This window comes from Phoenix dactylifera, chromosome 12 (assembly GCF_009389715.1).
Source record: "Phoenix dactylifera cultivar Barhee BC4 chromosome 12, palm_55x_up_171113_PBpolish2nd_filt_p, whole genome shotgun sequence".
Taxonomy (NCBI): Eukaryota; Viridiplantae; Streptophyta; class Magnoliopsida; order Arecales; family Arecaceae; genus Phoenix; species Phoenix dactylifera.
The window spans coordinates 7,151,718-7,175,451 of NC_052403.1; the positions used below are offsets into that span (position 1 = coordinate 7,151,718).

Consider the following 23,734-nt stretch of genomic DNA (forward strand, 5'->3'; position numbering starts at 1 on the left):
TGCATTCTTTAACACTGCTGCTTTGCCTTGTCAAACTTATAATGTTTACAAACTTGGCTTCATCATTGCTTGTTGAAATTTGTTCTGCCTAGAATATGTGGTGTTTTCGGATCTGCATGGTATCTATTTGCATCTGTTCATCTCTCTCTCCTGTCTCTCTCTATTTTGATATCTACTGCATTGTAGCATAGTATATAGGGTTCACCAGACTGTAATGTTATGGCATCTTCATGGTTTATAATGGGTGCTATTATGGATTGCTTGCTTCTATGTTGCTTGAATTGTAACAGCATGTATTGGAGCATGGAAAACCTCATGAGCGATCTGCCATTATCAAGAAATTAGCTGGACAGATAGTTCAGATGAGCCAACAGAAATTTGCTTCAAATGTCGTTGAGAAAGTGCCTGACTTTTGGTGGCCCTGAGGAACGCCAACTCTTGGTAAATGAGATGCTTGGTTCCACTGATGAAAATGAGCCTCTCCAGGTTGGTTATTTGTGCCATTTATTATGAGTTATGACCTAATTATAACATAGGTATAACTATGGTATGCTGAACCGGCCCATACTATGGGTATGGGCCAGTTCAGCCTTTATCAGACCGGTCCGGTGGCTTACCAGTATGGTTTTGCTGTAGAAATCGGTACGCGTCGGAGCCGGGGAAGAAAGGGAGAAACATCAAGCGAGTGGGGGCGGGAGGGAGAAGCAGCTGCTGTGGAATTCACTTAAAAATTTTCAATTTTTTTTTTCCGCGGCCGCTGTTTCAGCGCCCCCCCCCCATCCGCGGCCCTCCACGGGAGTCCGCAGCTCGCCTTTTCCCTCCTTCCCCGCTCGCTTGTTTCTCTTCTCCTTCTCCGGCTCCGGCTGGGTTCTCCCAGTACGGGCCCGGTACCGAGACGGTACCGAACGAGCTGAACCGATCCGGTCGTCGACCAGTACGGCTTCCGGTATCGGTTCAGCATACCTTGGGTATAACATTATCCATTTTTTCTGAAAAAGTGAGGTATGGGTTCCATTGTCTGCCTTGTGTTGAGTGTATATTGTGGATGCAGTTTTAATGGCATCACTTTTTGTACATTTTCTCATGCAATGAGAAATTTTCTTTATATTTCTCAGTAATGCAGCAGGAAACTTTATAATCTGTCCTTTTCTGTTGCACTGTAGCAAGCTGCGCTATATGAGCATTAACCCGAACTCCCTCTTGTGCATATTACATTATCGTTTTCGTGAAATACGTGAATTTCTATATGTTTTAAACTTGACAAAAATGCTTCTGCAGTATTAGAAAACTGAACAATTTTGACATTCTCATTATTTATAACATATGCTGTGCTACAAGATAAATAAAGTTGAAGTGTGTGAACAATGCCTTTTAGCCCAACCATGCTGTAGCTAAACTGGAAAAAGAAAAGGGAGAAAAGTTAGCAAAGTTAGCAGAAATTAACATGTCCAGCACTATAGAGTTTGGGAGCTAGAGGTGAACTGCAGTTGATGCTGTAAGTGCCCAGGAAATGAGAAACAAACGAAAATAGATCACATGACATGTGGGATTAAAACATGATAGTATCATAGTAGTGTGTTACTTATCTGGAACTGTGAACAGACTAGCTGGTCCGAATAGTCTAAGATTTTTGAGTGATTATGCTGTACAGAGTCCAATACAAGATAGTTTGCTGAAGCCAACTCTGATTGTAGTTCACTAAATAAGATTGGCACAACATATCAACAACAGCAAGGAATATCTCTACTTGGAGATAGTTATCTATTCATAGGAAATGACTAACTCTCTCACAACTTTTCCAGATCAAAGGATCTGAAATTTTTGAATGATTGGAAGAAGCATTTAGACATTTGAATAAAGCTTTAATAAAGTGGTGGTGTTAGTGAATACAGTTTAGGCCAACAACATCCTATTGAACTTAGTTAGTGTTGCTGGTGGTCCAAACCGAGAACGATTGGCACGGCGGTTGTAAACGGGGTTCCGTTTGAGTTTGCCTTGGTTGGTGTTGAATTGCGCTCCACCTTCCACCGGGAAACCTGCAAGCAAGCCTCGCACCACCACTGGGGTAGTGGGGCCCTCCGACGATCAAGTCAGAGGAGATTGGAGGAGAAGGAGAGATAATAGTAGCAAGTAAGAGAATGCACTGGAAGTTCTTGCTTACCCCCCCTCTCCCCCCAGCCGCATATTATACCATGCTGGGGGGGTCTTTCAGGGGGTTCGTCATCGTGGGGCACGATGGAGCTGCCACTGACACGGCCGTTATAGGGCGTCGTGGGGGCAGCGCTGGGTACGGCCATGACAGGGGCGTAGTGGAGCTCCGCCTTGTACAGCTGTTACAGGGGATCGTGGAGCAGCGCCAGATACAACCGTTGTAGGGAGTAGTGGAGCAGGAGCTGCGGCGTGCCTCTGGGGAATAGCCTGTCGTTGTCGAGAGATGTCCGACTCGGGGTCGGACTGCGGAGATGAAGATGTCCGACTCGGGGTCGGATTGCTGGATCAAGGGGCAGCCGACTCGGGGTCGGGCTGCGGAGCCGAAGATGTCCGACTCGGGGTCGGATTGCTGGATCAAGGGGCTGCCGACTCGGGGTCGGGCTGCGGAGCCGAAGATGTCCGACTCGGGGTCGGATTGCTGGATCAAGGGGCTGCCGACTCGGGGTCGGGCTGCGGAGCCGAAGATGTCCGACTCGGAGTCGGATTGCTGGATCAAGGGGCTGCCGACTCGGGGTCGGGCTGCGGAGCCGAAGATGTCCGACTCGGGGTCGGATTGCTGGATCAAGGGGCTGCCGTAGTCTTCCTGGGCGCGCGTGCCGGCCACGTGGGGCATGGTGGCTAAGTTCCCCCGTAACAGTAGCCCCCCACTTCCGAGCCCGGGAACCAGAAGGGGAACGGGTGAAGGGAGTGATGCTTCGAGATTGCCGCCATCCCTCGGAGAGGCGCGCGCGCTTCGAGCTCCCCGCCTTCTTTATGGCGTATGGCGGTTGTTGCTGACCTGGCAGTCTGAGGATTTCGGCGGACATCCTTCCTTAATGGCGTCGATTCGCCTTTGGGGCGGCGAGCGACCCTTCGGCAGCCAGGCGTCCTCTGGCGTCACCGAGGCGTCACCCACCTTTTCGCCTATTTAACCGGGGGCCCTCCTCCGTCCGCCTTTCTCTTTACAGACATCTTCGAGTTTCTCCTTTGCGCTGCCGTCATTGCCGTCGGACCGTTCGCTTGCTCCTCCTTTGACGCTCTCGGAGCCGTTCTTCCTTCTTTTCCGGTGAGTTGCCCCATTCTTCAATTTAAGGCTCTCCATACTTTCTCCTTTTGTATTAGTGTACTCCAGTCGTTCCGGTCCTTTTCCCCCTTCTTGACTCCGTCCTGACCGTAGATTCACTGGCCATTAGGGATGGGCGAAGTGAGAGCAGACCGCATTAAGTCGGAGCTGGTCGCCGAAGACCTAGATAGGTTCGTGGCTCGATACCACCTTCCCGAGGCCTGCAATGTTACGCTCCCGGGGCCTGAGGAGAGGATGTCCATCCTCCTCCAGGGAAGGTTGCCATCAATGAGGGCATTCTTCAGGCCGGGTTCCGCTTTCCCCCCTCGGACTTAGTTGTGCAGGTGCTTCGGGGTTTAGAGTGGCGCCGACGCAACTGGTGCCGAACTCATGGCGCGCCCTGACGGCCTTCCAGGTTCTCTGCCGCATGCACGAGGTTCCCGCCACCCTGAATGTCTTTTGGGAATGCTACGGCCTGAACGACCACCCCCAGGACAGAGGGTGGTGGTGCTTTGCGGCGCGGCGAGGGTGCGGCCTCGTCAAGGAGGCTCCTTCCTCCATTCACGGCTGGAAGGAGCGTTTCTTTTTCATTGACGTAGATCCCTCTTGGGGAATCAGGGCAACCTGGGAGACGCCGATGAAGTCCCCGATTGGCCTATCGAGGTTGTCGAGGGAGGAATCCGATGGCGTCGCCGTCTTGAAGGGGTTGGTTGCCGAGGGCCGGCTCCCCCCGGTGGCTCGCCTTATTTCCGAGGATACCTTGGTGAACGTCGGTCTGAGCTCGGTCCCCGCTGACCGTGAGCCCGCCACCATTTCTTTTTTAGCTCTTTTCTCCTCTTTCGTCTCGTTCTTTCCTTCAGTTTCTCAACCTCCGACCTCCTCGTCCTTTTTGCAGAGATCGACGACGTCATGCGGTCGGACAAGGCAACGGCTGTTGGTAGGACGTCCCTACTGGAAGCAGTCCGGAGGAAGAAACGAGCTCCTCCGAGCGGGGGCCCCACCGGCGAAGAAGTCCCGCCGGCAGGCGACTCCGACGCCGACAGACGGGTCCGGACCCACCGATCAGGGGGACGCCGCGGGCGCGGACCGGGAGTTGACGCTGTATCAGCCCTCCGATGCCGAGACTACCGTTTCTCCGGAGGCATCACCCGGGCGCGCCCGAGATGGACGGGTCGGACGTGATCGGTCCCCAGCCCAGCCTTCGACTCGGTCGGCTCCGGATGATACGAGGAGGGACGCGCCGAGGCCCCGGCCGAGCGGGACCCTGTCAATTCCAGGGGCGGTCCCCGCCCCGAGCATGGTCAGCATGACTCTTCCCCAAGCGATGGGTAAGGGGTAAGGCTGCAGAACCACCGTCCGACTCCGGAGAGAAGTCGGGGTCGGCCTTCACTTTCGCCGGCGCCCGAAACCTCATCGAGACGGTGCTGCTGGAGAAGGACCGCAGGCGGGTCCGGGAGATGAGGGTCCCTGACGTTGGGGCTGCCAGCTGCGTCTGTCTCATGTCGGTGAGTGTTCTTTTGGTCGCTTTCATCATTTATAGGCTCTGTTGATCCCCGCCTGACGCCCTCGTTTTTCTTATCTCTTAGCTCGCCCAGTACATGATCCGCTGGAGGAGTGCTACGAGGAACAGGCGAGGCTTCTGGCGAGGGCCGAGAGCCAACTGAAGGCAGTAGAGGAGGGAGGTCAGGCTGCGGCGGGGAGGACGACCAGGGACCTCGAGACGAGGCTCCAGGTGGCCGAAGAGCGGGCACTCGGCTTCGTCACCCTCGAGAAGCAACTGTTGGAGGCTCAGGAGCAACTCAAGGTTGCCTCGGGTCTCGAGGGCGAGATCAAGAAGGCGGAGGAGCGGGCCGAGAAGCAGTCCCGGAAGGCTGCCGACTACCGGGAGAGGTGGGAGAAGGCCCAGCGGTCAGCCGACAACGCCCGCAACCAAACCCGGTCTCTTGAAGCCAAGCTGGGCGAATTGGAGTCGGCCTTGGAGAAGTTCCGCGCGAGCGACCAGGAGCTTCATTCGCGCCTGGAGGAGGCTGAGGCTGCTCGCATTGCTGCCGAGGCGAAGCACAAGGAGGCTCAGGCTGATCTGCTGAGGGTCTCCTCCGAGGCGGATGACCGGATTGTGGCGAAGGTCTTGGAGGCGAAGGCTCAGATTATGGAGCGGGCAGAGGCGGCGCTGGCCGAGAAGAGTGCGGAGATCGGGCGTCAAGCGGTACAGGCTTATCGTCAGTCCGCCGAGTTCACCCGTGATATGTCGGAGGCGGTACAGGCCTATCGTCAGTCTGACGAGTTCGTCCGTGACATGTCGGACGCGGGGTCCGACTCCTTTGTCTTAGGCTTCGAGGAAGGCCTGCAAGGGTGTCGGCTAAGTACCCCGAAATTGACCTGAGTGGGATCTCCCTTCTCGACTCTCCTCCGGCGCCATTGCCTGCTGATTCTCCAACCGTCTCCCTACCCCCTGCGGACGTGCCCGGCGTTCCCGACCCGGGGGTTCCTCCAAGCTGACTTTCTGTATTTTTGTTCTTTCTTTGTGTGTTGGCGTTTTGCTAAGTTGTATGGGTCTCGGCCCTGAAACAATGAAAGTTAATGCAAATAGAGTTTCTTCATTTCACTTTCGTCCTTCCTCTTTTTAACTCTTGGTAGCGTCTCGCTGACTCCCGACTCTTGAAATTCCTTCTGGCGCTAGGCCAGGTATCTGAGGGTTAGGCCTCAGGGAATTCTTCCGGCGCTAAGCCAGGCATCCGAGGGTTAGGCCTCAGGAACTTCTTCCGGCGCTAAGCCAGGCATCCGAGGGTTAGGCCTCAGGAACTTCTTCCGGCGCTAGGCCAGGCATCCGAGGGTTAGGCCTCAGGGAATTCTTCCGGCGCTAGGCCAGGCATCCGAGGGTTAGGCCTCAGGGAATTCTTCCGGCGCTAGGCCAGGCATCCGAGGGTTAGGCCTCAGGGACTTCTTCCGGCGCTAGGCCAGGCATCCGAGGATTAGGCCTCAGGAACTTCTTCCGGCGCTAAGCCAGGCATCCGAGGGTTAGGCCTCAGGAAATTCCGCTCGTTGGTCGGCCAAGGCTGGCGCAAGCCGAGGCGACCGGTCGGGGCTTCAGGCTAGTCTGCTCCCGGGATGATCATCGGGTTAGCCTGGCATCCGAGGGCCGAGCCTCGGGAGATTCCGCTCGTTGGTCGGCCAAGGCTGGCGCAAGCCGAGGCGACCGGTCGGGGCTTCAGGCTAGTCTGCTCCCGGGATGACCATCGGGTTAGCCTGGCATCCGAGGGCCGAGCCTCGGGAAATTTCGCTCGTTGGTCGGCCAAGGCTGGCGCAAGCCGAGGCGACCGGTCGGGGCTTCAGGCTAGTCTGCTCCCGGGATGATCATCGGGTTAGCCGGGCATCCGAGGGCCGAGCCTCGGGAAATTCCGCTCGTTGGTCGGCCAAGGCTGGCGCAAGCCGAGGCGACCGGTCGGGGCTTCAGGCTAGTCTGCTCCCGGGATGATCATCGGGTTAGCCTGGCATCCGAGGGCCGAGCCTCGGGAAATTCCGCTCGTTGGTCGGCCAAGGCTGGCGCAAGCCGAGGCGACCGGTCGGGGCTTCAGGCTAGTCTGCTCCCGGGATGATCATCGGGTTAGCCTGGCATCCGAGGGCCGAGCCTCGGGAGATTCCGCTCGTTGGTCGGCCAAGGCTGGCGCAAGCCGAGGCGACCGGTCGGGGCTTCAGGCTAGTCTGCTCCCGGGATGATCATCGGGTTAGCCTGGCATCCGAGGGCCGAGCCTCGGGAGATTCCGCTCGTTGGTCGGCCAAGGCTGGCGCAAGCCGAGGCGACCGGTCGGGGCTTCAGGCTAGTCTGCTCCCGGGATGATCATCGGGTTAGCCTGGCATCCGAGGGCCGAGCCTCGGGAGATTCCGCTCGTTGGTCGGCCAAGGCTGGCGCAAGCCGAGGCGACCGGTCGGGGCTTCAGGCTAGTCTGCTCCCGGGATGACCATCGGGTTAGCCTGGCATCCGAGGGCCGAGCCTCGGGAAATTCCGCTCGTTGGTCGGCCAAGGCTGGCGCAAGCCGAGGCGACCGGTCGGGGCTTCAGGCTAGTCTACTCCCGGGATGATCATCGGGTTAGCCTGGCATCCGAGGGCCGAGCCTCGGAAAATTCCGCTCGTTGGTCGGCCAAGGCTGGCGCAAGCCGAGGCGACCGGTCGGGGCTTCAGGCTAGTCTGCTCCCGGGATGATCATCGGGTTAGCCTGGCATCCGAGGGCCGAGCCTCGGGAAATTCCGCTCGTTGGTCGGCCAAGGCTGGCGCAAGCCGAGGCGACCGGTCGGGGCTTCAGGCTAGTCTGCTCCCGGGATGATCATCGGGTTAGCCTGGCATCCGAGGGCCGAGCCTCGGGAAATTCCGCTCGTTGGTCGGCCAAGGCTGGCGCAAGCCGAGGCGACCGGTCGGAACTTCAGGCTAGTCTGCTCCCGGGATGATCATCGGGTTAGCCTGGCATCCGAGGGCCGAGCCTCGGAAAATTCCGCTCGCTGGTCGTGCGCCTGTCGCTTGCCGCCCGACGGGATTTCTCCGTGGCCAGCTGCGATCGTGTTTCTCCTCCTCTCCAAGCGTCGCCTGGGGAACACCAGGTGGGCATTAAATGCTAATTGAGGGGTTACCTGGGAAATCGGATCGCCAGTTGCTGCTTGCGAGGAGTGTCAGTTAAGCGGCCGCGATACGCGCGTTCTTCGAGGCGGATGCGGCCTGGGCGCGAGCGGAGATATGTGGACCTAGGGGTACAGGCCACCCGGAGTGTCCTGCACAAAGAATGCGATTAAGGAGAATAACGCTTAGGAAATCGCGGGAAGATACGCCTCGAGAGCCGGATCGGCTCCGGATTCAATGCGCCCGCATTTATTGGAGCCACCCGCATCGGAACGACCGGGGGGCCGCAGTTTGGCTATAAATATAGGTGCAGGTGCGATGGAGCCTGCCAAGCCGGAGCTGTTCAGGTTGCCATGGATCGTGGGCCTCCTCTCCGGCGCATGGTTGAGAGACCCCTACCGAAGGAACGGGAGGCGCGCCCTTCGCGACTTCCGCCAACTAGCCGTTTCATCTGGGATCAACAAGGAGGTTCTCCCCGGCGGAACTCCGCTCTAGGCGTTTCATCCGGGATCACGTCTCCCATCCTTGAAGTTCGGCCTCCCGATTGAGCTCCGCACCAGGCGCTTGATCCGGGACCGCGCCTCCATATGCTCTTCTCCCTTGTATTCCTTCTCTCCCCTAACACTGGGGAGGACCGGAATATCCCTTGGAGGTGGCGTTCCCCTGGAGGCAGCGGGAGCTTCGTCTGCGGCGGCTCCTCGTCTTTTTCGTGAGGCGTGGATGGCGCCCCTGGGTAGGAGCAGTGTGGACTTCTCCTTCGTCTACTTCTTCATCCGCGCTGGCTCTTCGTCTTTTTCGTGAGACGTCGATGGCGCCTCCGGTTGGAGGCACTCACTTCCGGTGGGATTGCAGCCGCTTCGGATGGAGGTTTCGGGATCCCAGATCTCCAGCTCCTCGGAGTCTCCACCTCTTCTTTACTTTCTTTACACCCTAATTTCCCTCTGGAAATTCCTTGTAATCACACGAGCACGCCGTTGTAACCAGAAATTATTGAAATGAAAAGTGTTATACATTTTTAAACTGTCTTTCTGGCATTGTCGTTCTACTGGTAATACATCCGCAGGTTAGCGGAATTCCAGCTCCTTGGAATTTCTCGACCATCTAGGGCCTCCAACTGGTAGGAGCCAGGTCGGTTTACCTAGCGAACCCTATACGGGCCTTCCCAATTTGGCGCTAGCTTCCCACCTTCCGCAGGTTGAGATTCTTTAGCTCGCCTTAGCACCAGATCTCCGATTCTGAAAAGCTTCGGTCGGACCTTGGAGTTGTAATATCGGGCCACCCTCCGCTGATACATCGCCATCCGAACCTGCGCCATTTCCCTCGCTTCTTCCAAGAGATCCAGGTTCCCTCGGAGTTGCTCCGAATTGGCCTCGGGTCGGTGCGCGGCCACCCGAGGTGAGGGGAGTCCGAGCTCCACGGGGACAACGGCTTCCATGCCATAGGTTAGGCTGAAAGGCGTCTCCCCGGTAGGGGTCCGATGCGTGGTCCGATACGCCCAAAGGACATTCTCGAGTTCTTCGACCCAAGCTTGCCCCCGTCCGACCGATTCGCGCTTTGATTCCTTGGAGGATTGTCCGATTTGTGACCTCGGCCTCGCCGTTGGTTTGGGGATGCGACACAGATGTGAACCGATGCTCGATCCCGAACTCCTCGCAGAAGTCACGGAAATGCTTGTTGTCGAACTGTCGGCCATTATCCGAGATGAGGACCCGAGGTACCCCAAATCGGACAATGATGTTCTTCTTCACGAACTTCCGGACTTGCGCCTCCGTGATAGTGGCTAGCGGCTCTGCCTCCACCCACTTGGTGAAGTAGTCGATTGCAACAATCAAAAATTTCCGCTGAGCTGAAGCGACGGAGAATGGTCCGAGGATATCCATTTGCCCACTGGGCGAAGGGCCAGGGTGCAGTGATTGGTGCCAAGGGGACAGAAGGGACTCTCTGGACGTTGGCGTGGCGCTGGCAGGCGTCGCATTTTCGTACATGATCCTTTGAGTCCTCCAACAAGGTAGGCCAATAATAGCCTTGCCTCATGATCTTGTGCGCCAAGGACCTAGCCCCCAAGTGTGATCCGCAAACGCCTTCGTGGACTTCGCCGAGGACGTAGGCCGCTTCCGAGGGGCGGAGGCACTTTAAGAGGGGGGTGGTGAACGAGGTCCGATACAGCCTCCCTTCATAGAGTACGTAGTGGGCGGACTTCATAACAAGTCGCCGAGCTTGATCTTCGTCTTCAGGGAGGATCCCTTCGGCGAGGTAGGCGACAAGCGGGTCCATCCAAGACGGCTCCGGATCAATCGCCATCACCGCTCCAGCCTCGCCGATGCTCGGGGCATCCAGGGTCTTCAGGTAGATCGCCCTCGACAAGTTATGCGCGTCTGCGGCCACTAAGCGGGACAACCTGTCGGCCCTGGCATTTTCACTTCTTGGGACCTGCTGGATGTCGACACTGCCGAGGTCGGGAATGAGTGCTTGCACCTTCCGGACGTAATTCTGCATGGTCGGGTTCCGGGCTTCGAACTCCCCACGGACCTGCCCGACCACTAGCTGGGAGTCGGTGAAGACCTTCAGGCGCCGGATGCCGAGCTCCTTGGCGAGTTTGAGTCCCGTGACTAGGGCCTCGTACTCCGCCTCGTTGTTGGTCACTGGAAATCCGAACCTCAAGGCATACTCGGCTATCACTCCATCTGGACTGGTAAGGACCAGCCCGGCCCCTCCACCTTCGGGGTTCGACGACCCATCGATGTGAAGCGTCCAAATCGGGAGGTCGAGGCTGGGTGTTTCCGGCGACCTAGGTTCCGCCTCCTGCACCGTGCACTCAGCGAGGAAATCCGCGAGCGCCTGGGCCTTGATGGCGGGTCGGGGCTGGTAGCGGATGTCGAACTCACCAAGTTCTACTGCCCACTTCACCAGCCGTCCCGCATTCTCAGGATTGCTGAGGATCTGCCGCAGCGGTTGATCGGTCAAGAGGGTGACAGAATGGGCCTGGAAATAGGGGCGAAGCCTCCTGGTCGCGGTCAGCAGCGCGAAGGCGATCTTTTCAGCCTTCGTATACCGCGTCTCGGCATCCCGTAGGACCCGGCTGATGTAGTACACAGGCTTCTGGAGCTTTGCCTCTTTCCGAACCAGTACCGCACTGACTGCGGTTGGGGAGACCGCCAGATAGAGGTAGAGCATCTCCCCTTCTTGCGGCTTGGACAGCAGGGGAGGAGACGCCAAGTATTCCTTGAGCTGGTCGAATGCTGCTTGACATTCGGCCGTCCAGAGGAAGTCTTTCGGGCGTTTCAACACCTTGAAGAAAGGTTGGCAGCGTTCGGCCGATTTTGCCACAAATCGTCCGAGCGCGGCGACCCTCCCAGCGAGCTCCTGAACCTCCTTCACTTTGGTCGGAGGGGACATATCTTGGATGGCCTTGATTTTGTCCGGGTTGGCTTCGATCCCCCGCTGGTTGACAATGAAACCGAGGAACCTCCCGGCCGAAGCGCCAAAGGCGCACTTCGCTGGGTTCAGCTTCATGCGAAACTTCCGCAGGGTGGCGAAAGTCTCCTCCAGATCCGCGATGTGCTGGTCTGCATGGCGGCTCTTCACCAGCATATCGTCCACGTACACCTCCATGTTCCGGCCGATTTGCTCTTTGAAGATTTTGTTGACGAGGCGCTGGTAAGTGGCGCCAGCATTCTTCAGACCGAAGGGCATTACCTTGTAACAGTACAGCCCCCGGTCTGTTATAAAGGCAGTTTTCTCCTCGTCCTGTGGAGCCATCATTATCTGGTTGTAGCCGGAGAAGGCGTCCATGAAAGACAGCAGCTGATATCCGGAAGTCGCGTCGACCAGTTGGTCTATCCGCGGAAGCGGAAAGCTATCCTTGGGGCATGCCTTGTTCAGGTCGGTGTAGTCGACGCACATCCTCCACTTTCCGCTCGCCTTCCGGACAAGTACGACATTTGCCAGCCATTCGGGGTAGCTGACCTCCCTTATGAATCCTGCCTCCAAGAGCTTGTCTACCTCCTGGTCGACCACTCGGATCCGATCCGGGGCACAGTGTCTCTTCTTCTGTTTTACCGGTCGGTGGGTCGGGTCGACGTTGAGGGCGTGAGAAATGACCTCCGGGTCGATCCCAGGTACATCGGCCGCCGACCAGGCAAACACATCGACATTGGCTCGGAGGAATTCCACCAACCGGGCCCGAGCTCCCAGGTCGAGATTGGCGCCGACCCGGATCGTCCTGTCCGGGCGACCTTCCTCGAGGGGAACTTCGATCACACCCTCGGCCGGCTCCCCGTGCCGCAAGGCCACCTCGTCTCTGGCGTCGAGGGACTCGACGCTTAAGGCTTCTACGGGCTTCTTCCCTTTGAGAGTTGTTAGGAAACATTGCCTTGCGGTCGGTTGGTCACCTCGGACCTCTCCAATCCCGGCCGCCGTGGGGAACCGCATGAGCAAGTGGTACGTAGAGACCACCGCGCGAAGGGCGTTCAGTCCGGGTCGTCCGAGGATAGCGTTGTAGGCCGAGGGAATACGGACGACCAAGAACCCGAGCCGCACCGTGGCTTCTGCGGGTGCAACGCCCGCAGTCACAAGCAGCTCAACGACACCTTCGGCCGAGATAGCGTCACCAGTGAATCCTATGAGGGGAGTGGATGTTTTGTGCAACAATTGTCTGGACAAGCTCATCTTTTGGAAGGCCTCGTAAAACAAAATATCAGCTGAGCTTCCACTATCCACAAGAACACGCCTTACATCATAGTTTGCCATAGTGAGGGAGATCACCATGGCGTCATCGTGGGGGGTCTGAACCCCCTTTACATCTTCATCACAAAAAGTGATTACATTACCGACCCTCTGCCTCTTCGCGACGGCTGCCCCTGACGCTTCAGTCGAGCCCCCTGCGTTCCTCTCGGGCCGGGGGCAGCCCCCAGTGATAGTGTGGATCACGCCCGCGACGGGTCGATTCTGCTCCCGAGGCTCCTGAGGGGCCGGGTCGGCCGGACGCGAGTCTGCGGGGGGACGTCGGTCGTTCACATATCGACCGAGACGCCCTCGGCGGATGAGAGCCTCGATCTCGTCCCGAAGCTGGAAGCAGTCTTCGGTGTCGTGGCCGTGGTCCCGGTGGTACTCACAGTACGCCCGAGAGGGCCTCCTCCCAGGAATCTTCTTCATCTGTCTCGGGACCGGGAGGTCCTCCCGCCCCTTGATTTCCATGAGGATCTGGGCCCGGGGAGTCAGGAGAGGAGTGTACCGGTTGAAACGTCGGGGCGGAGAACGAGGGCGTAGGGCGCCGTGGTTCCTCGCCGGCGACAGGCTTCTGCGCCGACGTTGAGGCGTCGGGCTCCTCCTCTGGCGTGCCTCTTTTCGCCTTTTCTTCCCGAGCTTTGGAGGGATCTCGGCGGCCTCCTTGCTTCGGTGGGCGGCCGCCTCCTCGGCGTCCGCATACTGGTTCGCCCGGGACAACAGCTCCGGGAAGCTCCGCGGCAGGCGTTTGTCCAGGGAGAAGGTGAGTCTGCCCTTTCGGAAGCCACGCTTCAGGGCTGAAAGAGCCACCTCCTGGCTCAGGTTCCGGACTTCCAGCGTAGCCTTGTTGAAGCGGGTAAGATAATCCCGCAAGCTTTCTCCCTCGTTTTGCCGGACATCAAAGAGGGAGTCGGAGACCAGTCGCCGCCGGCTACTGACGGCGAAATGGGTGATGAAGAGGCGAGTAAACTGGTCGAAGGACTGGATTGAGTTAGCCTCCATGCCGGCGAACCACGCCCTTGCCGGGCCACGGAGGGTCGCCGGGAAGGCCTTGCAGAGGAGAGGATCTGATGCTCCGTGGAGGAGCATAAGGGTCCTGAAACTCTCGACGTGATCCCGCGGGTCCGCCGCCCCGTCATAGGGCTCGATCGCCGGCATTTTAAACTCCGGCGGATTCGGGGTCCGCAGGATCCTCGAGGCAAGCGCCGGCTGGGAGGAGATCTCCAAGTCGGCGAAGGGATCTTTGGAGTGGCCCTTCAGGACCTGGAGTTGTCGGTGGAGATCGTCCACCCGCCGGTCCAGGGAGCGCGACCGATGGGTGGGAGACAAGGTGCACCGAGAGGGGGACCGACTGGAGCGCGGGTTCCTTGAGGACTGGGGGGTTTGGGAACGCGCCCGGGCCCGCCTCTCGTACCCCGCGCAGCTCCGATGGGAAGGTCCCGGCAGAATGGACCGTGCTCGAGAATCTTCCTCGCGCCGGCGCTCCTCCCCATGGGAGAGGAAGGAGCGCGGGTTGAGGAGGACAGGTGAGCGCTCAGGGAGCAGCGGCTCCTGGGCCCGCTGCGGCGCCCGAGACATCACACCCTGCAGGTTCTGCACTGCCTCCGCGAGGGTGCGAACCTGCTGGGCTAACTGGTCGAACTGAGCGGCTTCGACCATCTGAATGGGGGGTGGAACGGTGGAGTGTTGCTGAGAATGTGTTGGAGACGCAGCGGCCTCCCGGCCGGAGGCGCGAGAGGCCCCGCGACCGGAGGCATTGGAAGCTCCACGACCACCTCGTCGTGCCATTACGATCGCTCTGAGATTCGCCCTTCCTCTAGCGCCAACTGTTGCTGGTGGTCCAAACCGAGAACGATTGGCACGGCGGTGTAAACGGGGTTCCGTTTGAGTTGCCTTGGTTGGTGTTGATTGCGCTCCACCTTCCACCGGGAAACCTGCAAGCAAGCCTCGCACCACCACTGGGGTAGTGGGGGCCCTCCGACGATCAAGTCAGAGGAGATTGGAGGAGAAGGAGAGATAATAGTAGCAAGGAAGAGAATGCACTGGAAGTTCTTGCTTACCCCCCCTCTCCCTCCAGCCGCATATATACCAGGCTGGGGGGTCTTTCAGGGGGGTTCGTCATCGTGGGGCACGATGGAGCTGCCACTGACACGGCCGTTACAGGGCGTCGTGGGGCAGCGCTGGGTACGGCCATGACAGGGCGTAGTGGAGCTCCGCCTTGTACGGCTGTTACAGGGGATCGTGGAGCAGCGCCAGATACAACCGTTGTAGGGAGTAGTGGAGCAGGAGGCTGCGGCGTGCCTCTGGGGAATAGCCTGTCGTTGTCGAGAGATGTCCGACTCGGGGTTGGGCTGCGGAGACGAAGATGTCCGACTCGGGGTCGGATTGCTGGATCAAGGGGCAGCCGACTCGGGGTCGGGCTGCGGAGCCGAAGATGTCCGACTCGGGGTCGGATTGCTGGATCAAGGGGCTGCCGACTCGGGGTCGGGCTGCGGAGCCGAAGATGTCCGACTCGGGGTCGGATTGCTGGATCAAGGGGCTGCCGACTCGGGGTCGGGCTGCGGAGCCGAAGATGTCCGACTCGGAGTCGGATTGCTGGATCAAGGGGCTGCCGACTCGGGGTCGGGCTGCGGAGCCGAAGATGTCCGACTCGGGGTCGGATTGCTGGATCAAGGGGCTGCCGTAGTCTTCCTGGGCGCGCGTGCCGGTCACGTGGGGCATGGTGGCTAAGTTCCCCCGTAACAGTTAGCAATAGTTTTAAATGATAGGCTTGGTTGTTAAGGAAGTATAATATGCTGCTTTTGTGAACATTATGGAATATGTATATACATTCTTAAAATTACTCATGATTGACAAGCATGCTGGGAAGGTTAGGAGAACTCTGCAAAGCTTTTCTATATTCGACTATAAATTGTCTTTAGTGCCTCAGTGACTGAGGCTGCTTTTCACCTAGTTCTGTGGCTTGTTGGTGCCTTTGAGATGAGTTCAGCTTCCTACATCAATAAGCAACCCGCTTCCTATATCAAAACTCACTTTCCTCTATAGTGGAGATTGACACATTTGAGCATCATCATTTTTAATTATTTTGTCTTTGAACTTAACAGCGTCAAGAACTAATTCAATGTAAATTAGTCATATGTGGTTTGTTCGTTGTAATCTAAGAATCCTACTAATGTAAAATGCATTTTGGCTATTGATAACCGTTCATAGATAAATATAGAAATAGAGATACTTGTTTACTGAAACATTTAGGCATTTCACTTATTTGCTCCCCTTTTTCCCCATGTGGATGGCAGGCCATGATGAAAGATCAGTTTGCTAACTATGTTGTACAGAAAGTATTGGAGACTTGTGATGATCAGCAACGTGAGCTGATCCTCTCGCGAATAAAGGTCCATTTGAATGCACTGAAGAAATATACTTACGGAAAGCATATAGTTGCTCGTGTCGAGAAACTTGTTGCAGCTGGAGGTAAGGCATATTTCTCTCTACTATTCTGTTCACTCAGTAAATCTATATTTCCTTATGTAGTCAAAAGAAAAGCCACCTATATGATTTTACATAGCTACGCTTAAGTTCTATAATCATGTATGTTCTGGAGTGTATGCTTGCTATTCCAGCTTTTCTACATGAGTTTTTCATGTAGAGTGGTAGTGGATCGTGTTTCTACAAGCTGGGCACTTTGCATTTATATTTTTTAGTGCCTCCTCTAAGCTGCCCCCCTTCTGTAATATTTGACCTGTCTACTGGCTTTTCTTTCTTTCACAGAGAGGAGAATTGGACTGCATTCCCCATATTCCTCTTAGATGGCATACGAACAGAGTTGTACAGCTAACTGAGGCTAGTGTAAGCTCCCTCTTTTATCTATCTATTTGGTAGGCAGGTACGAGCTAGCTGAAATAAAAATGTTGCTTGTACTGGAATTGTACATTCTGTAGTTTGAGGTTATACTTTTTATGACAAGACTGGGCTCAGATGGTCAATATACCTGATGCCCCTGAAGAGGATATAAATGCCTGTACAAGTTTTTAAGGGTGTAAAGAGATGGTAAAGAAAAGGTGCATATGTTAGAATGACTGTACAAATGTCATGTTGTGGAGAGCTGTCAGTTGTTTAGGACTTCAGTAGAGATCTTAATTCTCTTCGTTTTTTTTTTATCACTCATGGGTTTTGTAGTACATGATAAACAATTTTCAAATGCAGTTTACGTGTTTATGGACAAGCCTTTGGTTTTATCAAGCCTATAATTTTCTCCATTATAAGTTTTATATTGCCTCATGATATGGCCAATGTATGTCATCTCCATTTATAGTTGCAGATTGCTATGTTGCAGCTGATACCTGTCTCAATCTTATATAAAGTCTGCTTTTCTCTTATGCTTGTTTCACTGGTATTTTCTATCGAAAGTTCCTCTTGAAACTCTAATTTGGTTCTTGCTCTTCTTGGTCTGGCTGCTTGTGTAAATGGCTTAGCTTCTGAATTCATGACCTGGGAACTTGGGTTTTTATCACACTTACCTGTCATAGGTAGACAGAACATAGAACAGCTCCAAGCTTCTGTCTAAGATTTATGCTGTATTTTCAGCTCTTTCATTTTATCTGGGCACTTCTTTGAGAAAATATCCATCGAAAGCATTTTTAGATTAATTCTCAATGCTATCTCTTAGCATGTGGTAAGCTCGGTTGCGTGTCATAGCGATTTCGAATGCTAGGATGTTGTTATAGGTGGTAGGTTTTAATGAGCAGGGTGTTGCCCACCTTGATTATGCCAGGATTAGATTGATTTTGTACAATATATAGCACTTGAATAACATGTTTTACAGTAAACACCTTAATGTTCATATCGGACATACCGATATGGTGACAGAGTCCGATATCAAGACGACGTTTTTTGAGGATGACAGTGAGGTAGAAGGTGGGGGTGACGGTTCATATTTAGAGTGCTTGGTGTGCATTAACTCATTCTTCTCCATTAGGCTATCTTTTATCATTCTGCGCTACTTCCGGCCAAGTAATGGTCGTTCCCACTTTTCTTTTTTTTGTATAATCTTTAACACAGACTTTGGTTTTTAAGGCTCCTCCTCTCAGATGTGGCTGCTGAGGTCCTCTTTCGTCGAGCCATCTACACGAACTAACAAGTATAAGCAATAAGCTCATTTGATTGCACCTCTGTAGCTGATTTCCCACCACGGAAGTCAATAAACAACGCTGTTGTTCCATAACTAATAACATATCTAGCTAGGAATAGAAAACAACTACAAAAAGCGAATAAGACGAAGACTGCAACTACAAATAAATCAACATCACGTCTCCTATCTTGGAGAAGGGCAGAAGGTGAGGAGATATCGTGATGCCCTGCACCTGTTGAGGCTGGAAGAGTCGTCATAGGCGAAGCTGTAAGCTCGGGGGCATATGGACTTGAAGAGGTGGGAGAAGAGCGTGGGCTTGCAACTCGTGGGAGAGCCATAGTCCCCAGTGCAGCAGTACTTGTCTGTCTTCAGAGCCAAGCATGCGCTCTTGCACCCCACCACCTTCCCCTGCTTCACCACCGCAAACTTGGAAGGACAGCATGCGTTCAAGTCCACCTCGCAGCCTGCCACGCCGCACCCGACCCCTCCGCCGACCGGAGACATTGCGACCGGAAGATTGAAGCCGTCGACCAAACTCACGTCGTAGAAGTGAAGGGGAGATGCGGCAGTCCCCAACGTCATCTCGACGACCGTGGCGGGTGGCGCCCCGCTCATGCCTCTGCAATGCAGGAGGCCGCCGCAGTCCCCGGTGTCGCAGGAGCCCTTTCCTTGCTCGTCAAAGCAGCAGCCTTTCCTGCCCCATATCCTGCCGGACCATCCGGCGGGCACGGCAAAGACCGTTTCCTCGCCGGCGCCGAGGTGGAAGCCACCGTCTTCGGGCGAGGTGTTGCCTGCGCCGCCAAGAACGCCGGGCCACACGCTGTGCTGGCAGTTGTTTACCACTATGAGTTGGATCTCACCTGCAACTGAGGAGAAACATAACCAAGAGTCAGATCCTGTTGTTGTGAGCATATGATACAAAGGTTTTGTGGTTTTGGAGTCCTACACGAAAGAGAAATGGAGAGGGAGAGGAAGAGGAGGAAGAGATGTGAGCTTGAAGCTGCCATTTTTTCTTTTTTTTTGTCCCTCCTTTGATTTCCTGAAGTTGGGTATGGTACGAATCTGATGTTATTAGCTTGGTGGAAGAGGGAGATGGTGGAGTGGGGAGAGTGGTGCCCTCTAATTACGTTATCATGAAGCAATGATACAACTGCCTTAACGGTTTTATAGAGTGGACAAGCATGTTCCTAATAGACCAGGTCTTCTACAGTTATATTTAATTTTCCTTTTGTTCTTTACTTGGTTATTTTATTTTTTTTACTTTTCCCCTAGTTTTGAGCTTTGCACATATTCCTTGCTTGGGCTTGGGTATGCTTTGCTTCTCAGCAGAAGGAAGGTAAAGTACATGTAAAGAATTGAAAGGGATGTCGATCCCCTGCGTCAAGGGGTTTGGCAATTCATCTTAGGGTTCTCTCTCTCTCTCTTAGATATATGATCATGCATTGCTTTCCTCAAAATCATAGAAGCTATCAGGAATTCCTTTTATCAAAAAAAGAAAAGAAAAGAAAAGGAGAAGGTAGAGAAATCAAGATTGATTTAGTATATTCATCTTTTTTTTTTTCAAAAAAAAATGTGGAAGAAAAGAGCTCCAACTACAGCAGTCCATATCACCACCACCTTTATTAATCCTGTTCTGTTGATTTGCAGGATTGCCTTGGGTTAAGAAAAGGTATTGCTCGATAGAAGTGGATTAAGCTTGTATTTCTTTTACTCGGTTATGCTTGAGCCGTAAACCTTCTCTTCTTTTTTTTTTTTTTTGCGCTAAAAAAGAGGAGGGAGAGGGGAGAGGAAACCTCACCCACGTAGTAGCCCCCACTAGGCCCCCCTTCCACTATAAAATGTTTGATGCGGGTGGACAAGATGACCATCCTTACTCATACCTTTTCCGACTCATGGGTTACCCCACGTGTGAGTACGTCACTCCAGTGCCACCTCAGTACTGGACGGGAGGCATCCAGTCACTACATTTAATCGACGCCCGTGCGTTTCGAACCTGGGTCACTTCGGTGGAATTTTTAGCCCCGTTCCAACCGTGCTACCACCTTAATGGCTAAACCTTCTTCTTTTGGTGAAAATAAAAAAAATCTATAAATATTATTTTGAAGATATATGCTCTAGAATAAAATTTTGCATGATATATGAGAGGTTTCATTTGTTGTACCAGCAAATCTTAGCCATAAACTCATCACTTCTTTTATTTTTCACTAATATTCTTCTAAAATTACTCAGAAATGAGGAGTTGGGATTCATATGTGATTTGAAAAAGATAGAAGATTCTCTTTTTAAAAGGATAGTGGAAAGCACCGCGAAGAGTGATACTTAATACATCGAACAGGATTGAATCGCAAAGGAGAGTATTGCTATGCATGCCCAAAATGAGCGGCAAATTGGGTTTTGACACGACACATGAGCTGATTTATTTCTAGTTCACTGAAAAAAAACCTTGATTTGAGTACAAAGCCGAAGCCGGATTAAATATAGATCGGATACTAATATATCTATATCCGTATTTATTTTATTTAACGAATATAAATATAAATATGGATGTTAGTTGGATGCAAAAATTTATATTAACATTTGTTTTAAATGGATGTAGATACAAATTCGATACCGAAAGTATGAATATAAATACAGATAATTAAACTTTATGACAATAGAATAAAGATATTACCAAGTGGATAATAAATTAAATTAATAGCATGCTAATATTATTTTTTATTTTTATTAAAAATTTATGAGTACTATATAAAATTAAATAGGATTACAAATTGCATTGGATATTCATATGATAATTGTCTATCCATATCCATATATATTTATTTTTTTACAAATATAGATATAAATACGAATATTAGTCGGATGCTCAAATTTTTATCCATATTCAGATAGTTTCAGATACGAAAATAGATTTGGACGGATATTATCCGATTAATTTTTGCCCCTATACCATATCCTCAAAGCCTGCTAAGAAATTTGAAATAATTGAAAATTACAAAAGTAGGAATTTGTCTCTAATAAATTTCTAGAGAAGCTGAATTAAAATAATTGTTTTTTGGAGCTTGCTAACATGTTCCCTAGTAACTTTGACAAGTCAAGAAAATTTTATGAATATGGATATCCACATGGGATTGATACTGCCTCAAACTGTCAGCCCTCTTGCAAGGTGAAAAAGATTTATCTGCGATATCTACTTTGTTTATTTCCGAATATGGAAACACTCGAAGAATAACAAGAATGCCGCCCCCAAACACTCAATTAACATTGACTAGACAAGCTAAGCTACGTTGGGATTTCTACTTGGTTTATTTGCTATTACTTGGTTACAAGTTATGACTACGGCACCAAGGCCCCTCCGCCTTGATGGCATGCGCGTTTGTCTATGTTCACTAGGTTGAGGGTTCGAGCCATGGTAGAGGAGAAGAAGAGAAAAGAAGAAAAGAGGTATTCCAAAATACCTCATTTTTATTTTTCAAAATAATGGTCTATTTTTTAAAAGTAAAATTTAATTTAGAGCCTATTTGCAACTCTTGATGAGATCAATAAGGGGGCTTACGGAAAGCTCACCCTCAAATACCTTCCTAATGTCAACAAAGAGGTAAGGTGACCAATTTCCCATCTTTTTTTTTATTCCTACTTGCGGTTCACCTCAACAACTACTTCAGTCCCAGAGAACATTGAGTTCTCGATTCCTGAAAAATATTTTAATCAATTTTAACTGCTTTTAGTTTCTTCAAAAAGCTCCCTTGCATCTGCCTTAATTTCTCTGAAAGGTGTGGCCTTTGCCTGCAGTATGGGAGATATAAGTGTCATCGAAGGAATATCCACATAATTTGCCACCTTTTTCGTCTGGAATGTCTCTTTAGAAGTCAACACCTCTTGCCTCTTCATTAAAAATAACCTCATAGGCAGCTGCAAAACGGGAGTTCTTCTAGTAGACCTGGCTTTGAATGTCAGCGAAATCACTCTTTTTAAAGGGCACTTGTACATTATCCTGAACGCTGACATATCTTGTTTGCAAACAATAAAAGTCTTCAACCTCATGGAGGATTGATGGGTTCCGACTGGACACAAGAGTCTCAATCCCCTTTGCAATTCTCATTTGTAACTGCTGATGTCACTCTCTTACTCCTGCTTTATTCTATGAAGACCCAGCTCGATGGTCGTGTTCTTGTATCCGAGTAGTCTGGGATAAAGTTTTATTTAATAGATCTTGTGGATGGATCCGACGAGGGGAAATGACTTTGTGCGCCAATCGCCACCCTAACCAGCAGATCCAACTAAAAATATTTAAGTCATCGATCCAAAATGATATTTCTGCTGCCATAAGCATAAAAGAAAAGAAGTTGTGGTTAATATTTTATAGGTTCCATCATTTCGATAAACTTTTAATGTAAAGAGAATCAATGTGGATTAAATGTTGTGAAAAGAAGCAAAAGATGTTGGAAATGGTGTGTTTGTACGCGTCTAGTGCTTGTATGTTTCAAAGGACGAAAAGGCAAAAAGTGCCCTTGTATAAGGTCAGGATGTGCCTACAACCAGAGGGTCTTCTTCTAGCAACAAAATCTCAGATCACTGTTAATAATGAGTTGTAGGAAAAAGGCCCTTGAATAAGTAGTTAGTTGGCTTCTCTAAGAAAGGATGAGTCTTACTGAATCACATCTTTTAACAAACATGATGATCGTCTAAGTTGATGTTTGTGAGCTTGAAAGACTGGATAATGCATCGTTTCTGTTGCACTTTGATCGGTTTCGGCCCTTGGTTTTGACTCTTAACAAATGTTAAATTTTCAGTGATGTTGTTGAAGACATATGTAGGAGGCATTGTGATATAGCACTCATGAATATGAGCATAAGCCACAGCGCATAGGACCTAACATTAATTGATCCTGTAAACAATTTGATGGTTAACCTGTAAACATAAATCAAAGTGGCAACATGCGCATCCACCGGACTATGGCAAAATGTTAAAAATGCTCCCTAGACTCAAATTGAAAAACTTTACTTAAGCTCAAGCATATTCTAATCTCTATTGCTATCTTTATACTGTTTCCTTGCTCTCATGACCGTATTCTGGAAGTAACTCTTTTTTCACTAATATGTTTGATGTTTTTTATGATTTTTCTTCACAGTTTCAACCGATTAATTGTTTAAAACTACTGATACCATTTGGTTCTATTGAGCAGGAAGCATCATTCAAAACGGAGACTAGACTTTCGTTTGTGCTAATGTTATTATGTACACAATTGATCCAGATGTTTTGACTCTCCATGCCAAGGTCTTCCGCATCCTTGTCTAGTTCAGATCTCACCTAGTAATACAAAAGATCTCTTAAAACAGGATTTGTTTCCTTGAACATGCTTGCAGGCCACACTAAAGAGGAAACTGCAAATAAGTGTTGTTGTTAGTTGTTACAGATATGCTCAAAAATCACTTTGCATTTTAATCTCCTTTCTTTTATTTTCTTTTTAATTTTCTAATTCAGTTGCCCCAGCAGTCCCATGCTTATTTATTAAACAAATTCAAATTTCTTCCCAAAAGGCATGTGATATGCTTGGAATTTATTTTTATTGTTTTGCAAAAAAATTGTTTCTTTAGTTCCTAACTTTAGTTTCTAGTTTTAAATTTTGGTGAGACCTTTGAGTTACTGATCACTTGCTGGAAAGACTTAATGGTATATCAGACTATGCTAATTAAGAGACATGGTGCTTTGCCTAATCATGTTGATTACTTTTTTATTTACTAATACAGTTCTATATGTGACCACGACATAAGCAAACGTCCAAGAGAAATTCATGCGAATTAAGCATGCATGCAATACCTTGTCGAATTCAGAATCACAGTTCAAGTATGGCAATCACAATCCGGATTGAACAGCTGAAAGGAACAAATCTTGCCCTTCTGAAAAGTTGTCTGAAATACCACTTGTCTCGCACTAGCAAGTTTCAAGTTAATTATATGACCATACTCTTTTTTTTTTTTTGTTTCTGATGTTGGATAAGGAATTATTTATAGAAAAGGAG

The 23,734-nt window shown here is 51.5% G+C and overlaps 2 protein-coding genes across 2 annotated transcripts in view; one reads left to right on the forward strand and one right to left on the reverse strand.

Annotated features, from left to right (window-relative positions):
* LOC103697279 (pumilio homolog 2-like) overlaps positions 1-16,826 on the forward strand; it is a 32,084-nt gene extending 15,258 nt beyond the window's left edge. The window contains 4 exon segments of the mRNA XM_008779120.4: positions 291-398; positions 400-486; positions 15,884-16,058; positions 16,356-16,826. Of these exon segments, the coding sequence (XP_008777342.2) occupies positions 291-398; positions 400-486; positions 15,884-16,058; positions 16,356-16,393 (408 nt within the window). The 3' untranslated portion in view covers positions 16,394-16,826.
* An 80-nt stretch (positions 16,827-16,906) lies between these two features.
* On the reverse strand, positions 16,907-18,947 carry LOC103697932 (thaumatin-like protein). Its single transcript, XM_039132486.1, has 2 exons — positions 18,662-18,947; positions 16,907-18,581 (listed from the first exon to the last, which is right to left on the reverse strand). The coding sequence occupies exons 1-2, from the start codon at positions 18,720-18,722 to the stop codon at positions 17,899-17,901; spliced, it is 744 nt and encodes a 247-aa protein (XP_038988414.1). The 5' UTR covers positions 18,723-18,947; the 3' UTR covers positions 16,907-17,898.
* Between the last annotated feature and the right edge of the window lie 4,787 nt (positions 18,948-23,734).

What these genes read in the sequence shown, in the direction of transcription:
- LOC103697932 (XM_039132486.1), bottom strand. Translation starts at nt 18,722, where the DNA reads ATGGCAGCTTCAAGCTCACATCTCTTCCTCCTCTTCCTCTCCCTCTCC. An exon ending in CCTCTCCATTTCTCTTTCGT is followed by an intron (nt 18,582 to 18,661) that starts GTAGGACTCCAA and finishes GTTTCTCCTCAG; the next exon opens with TTGCAGGTGAGATCCAACTC.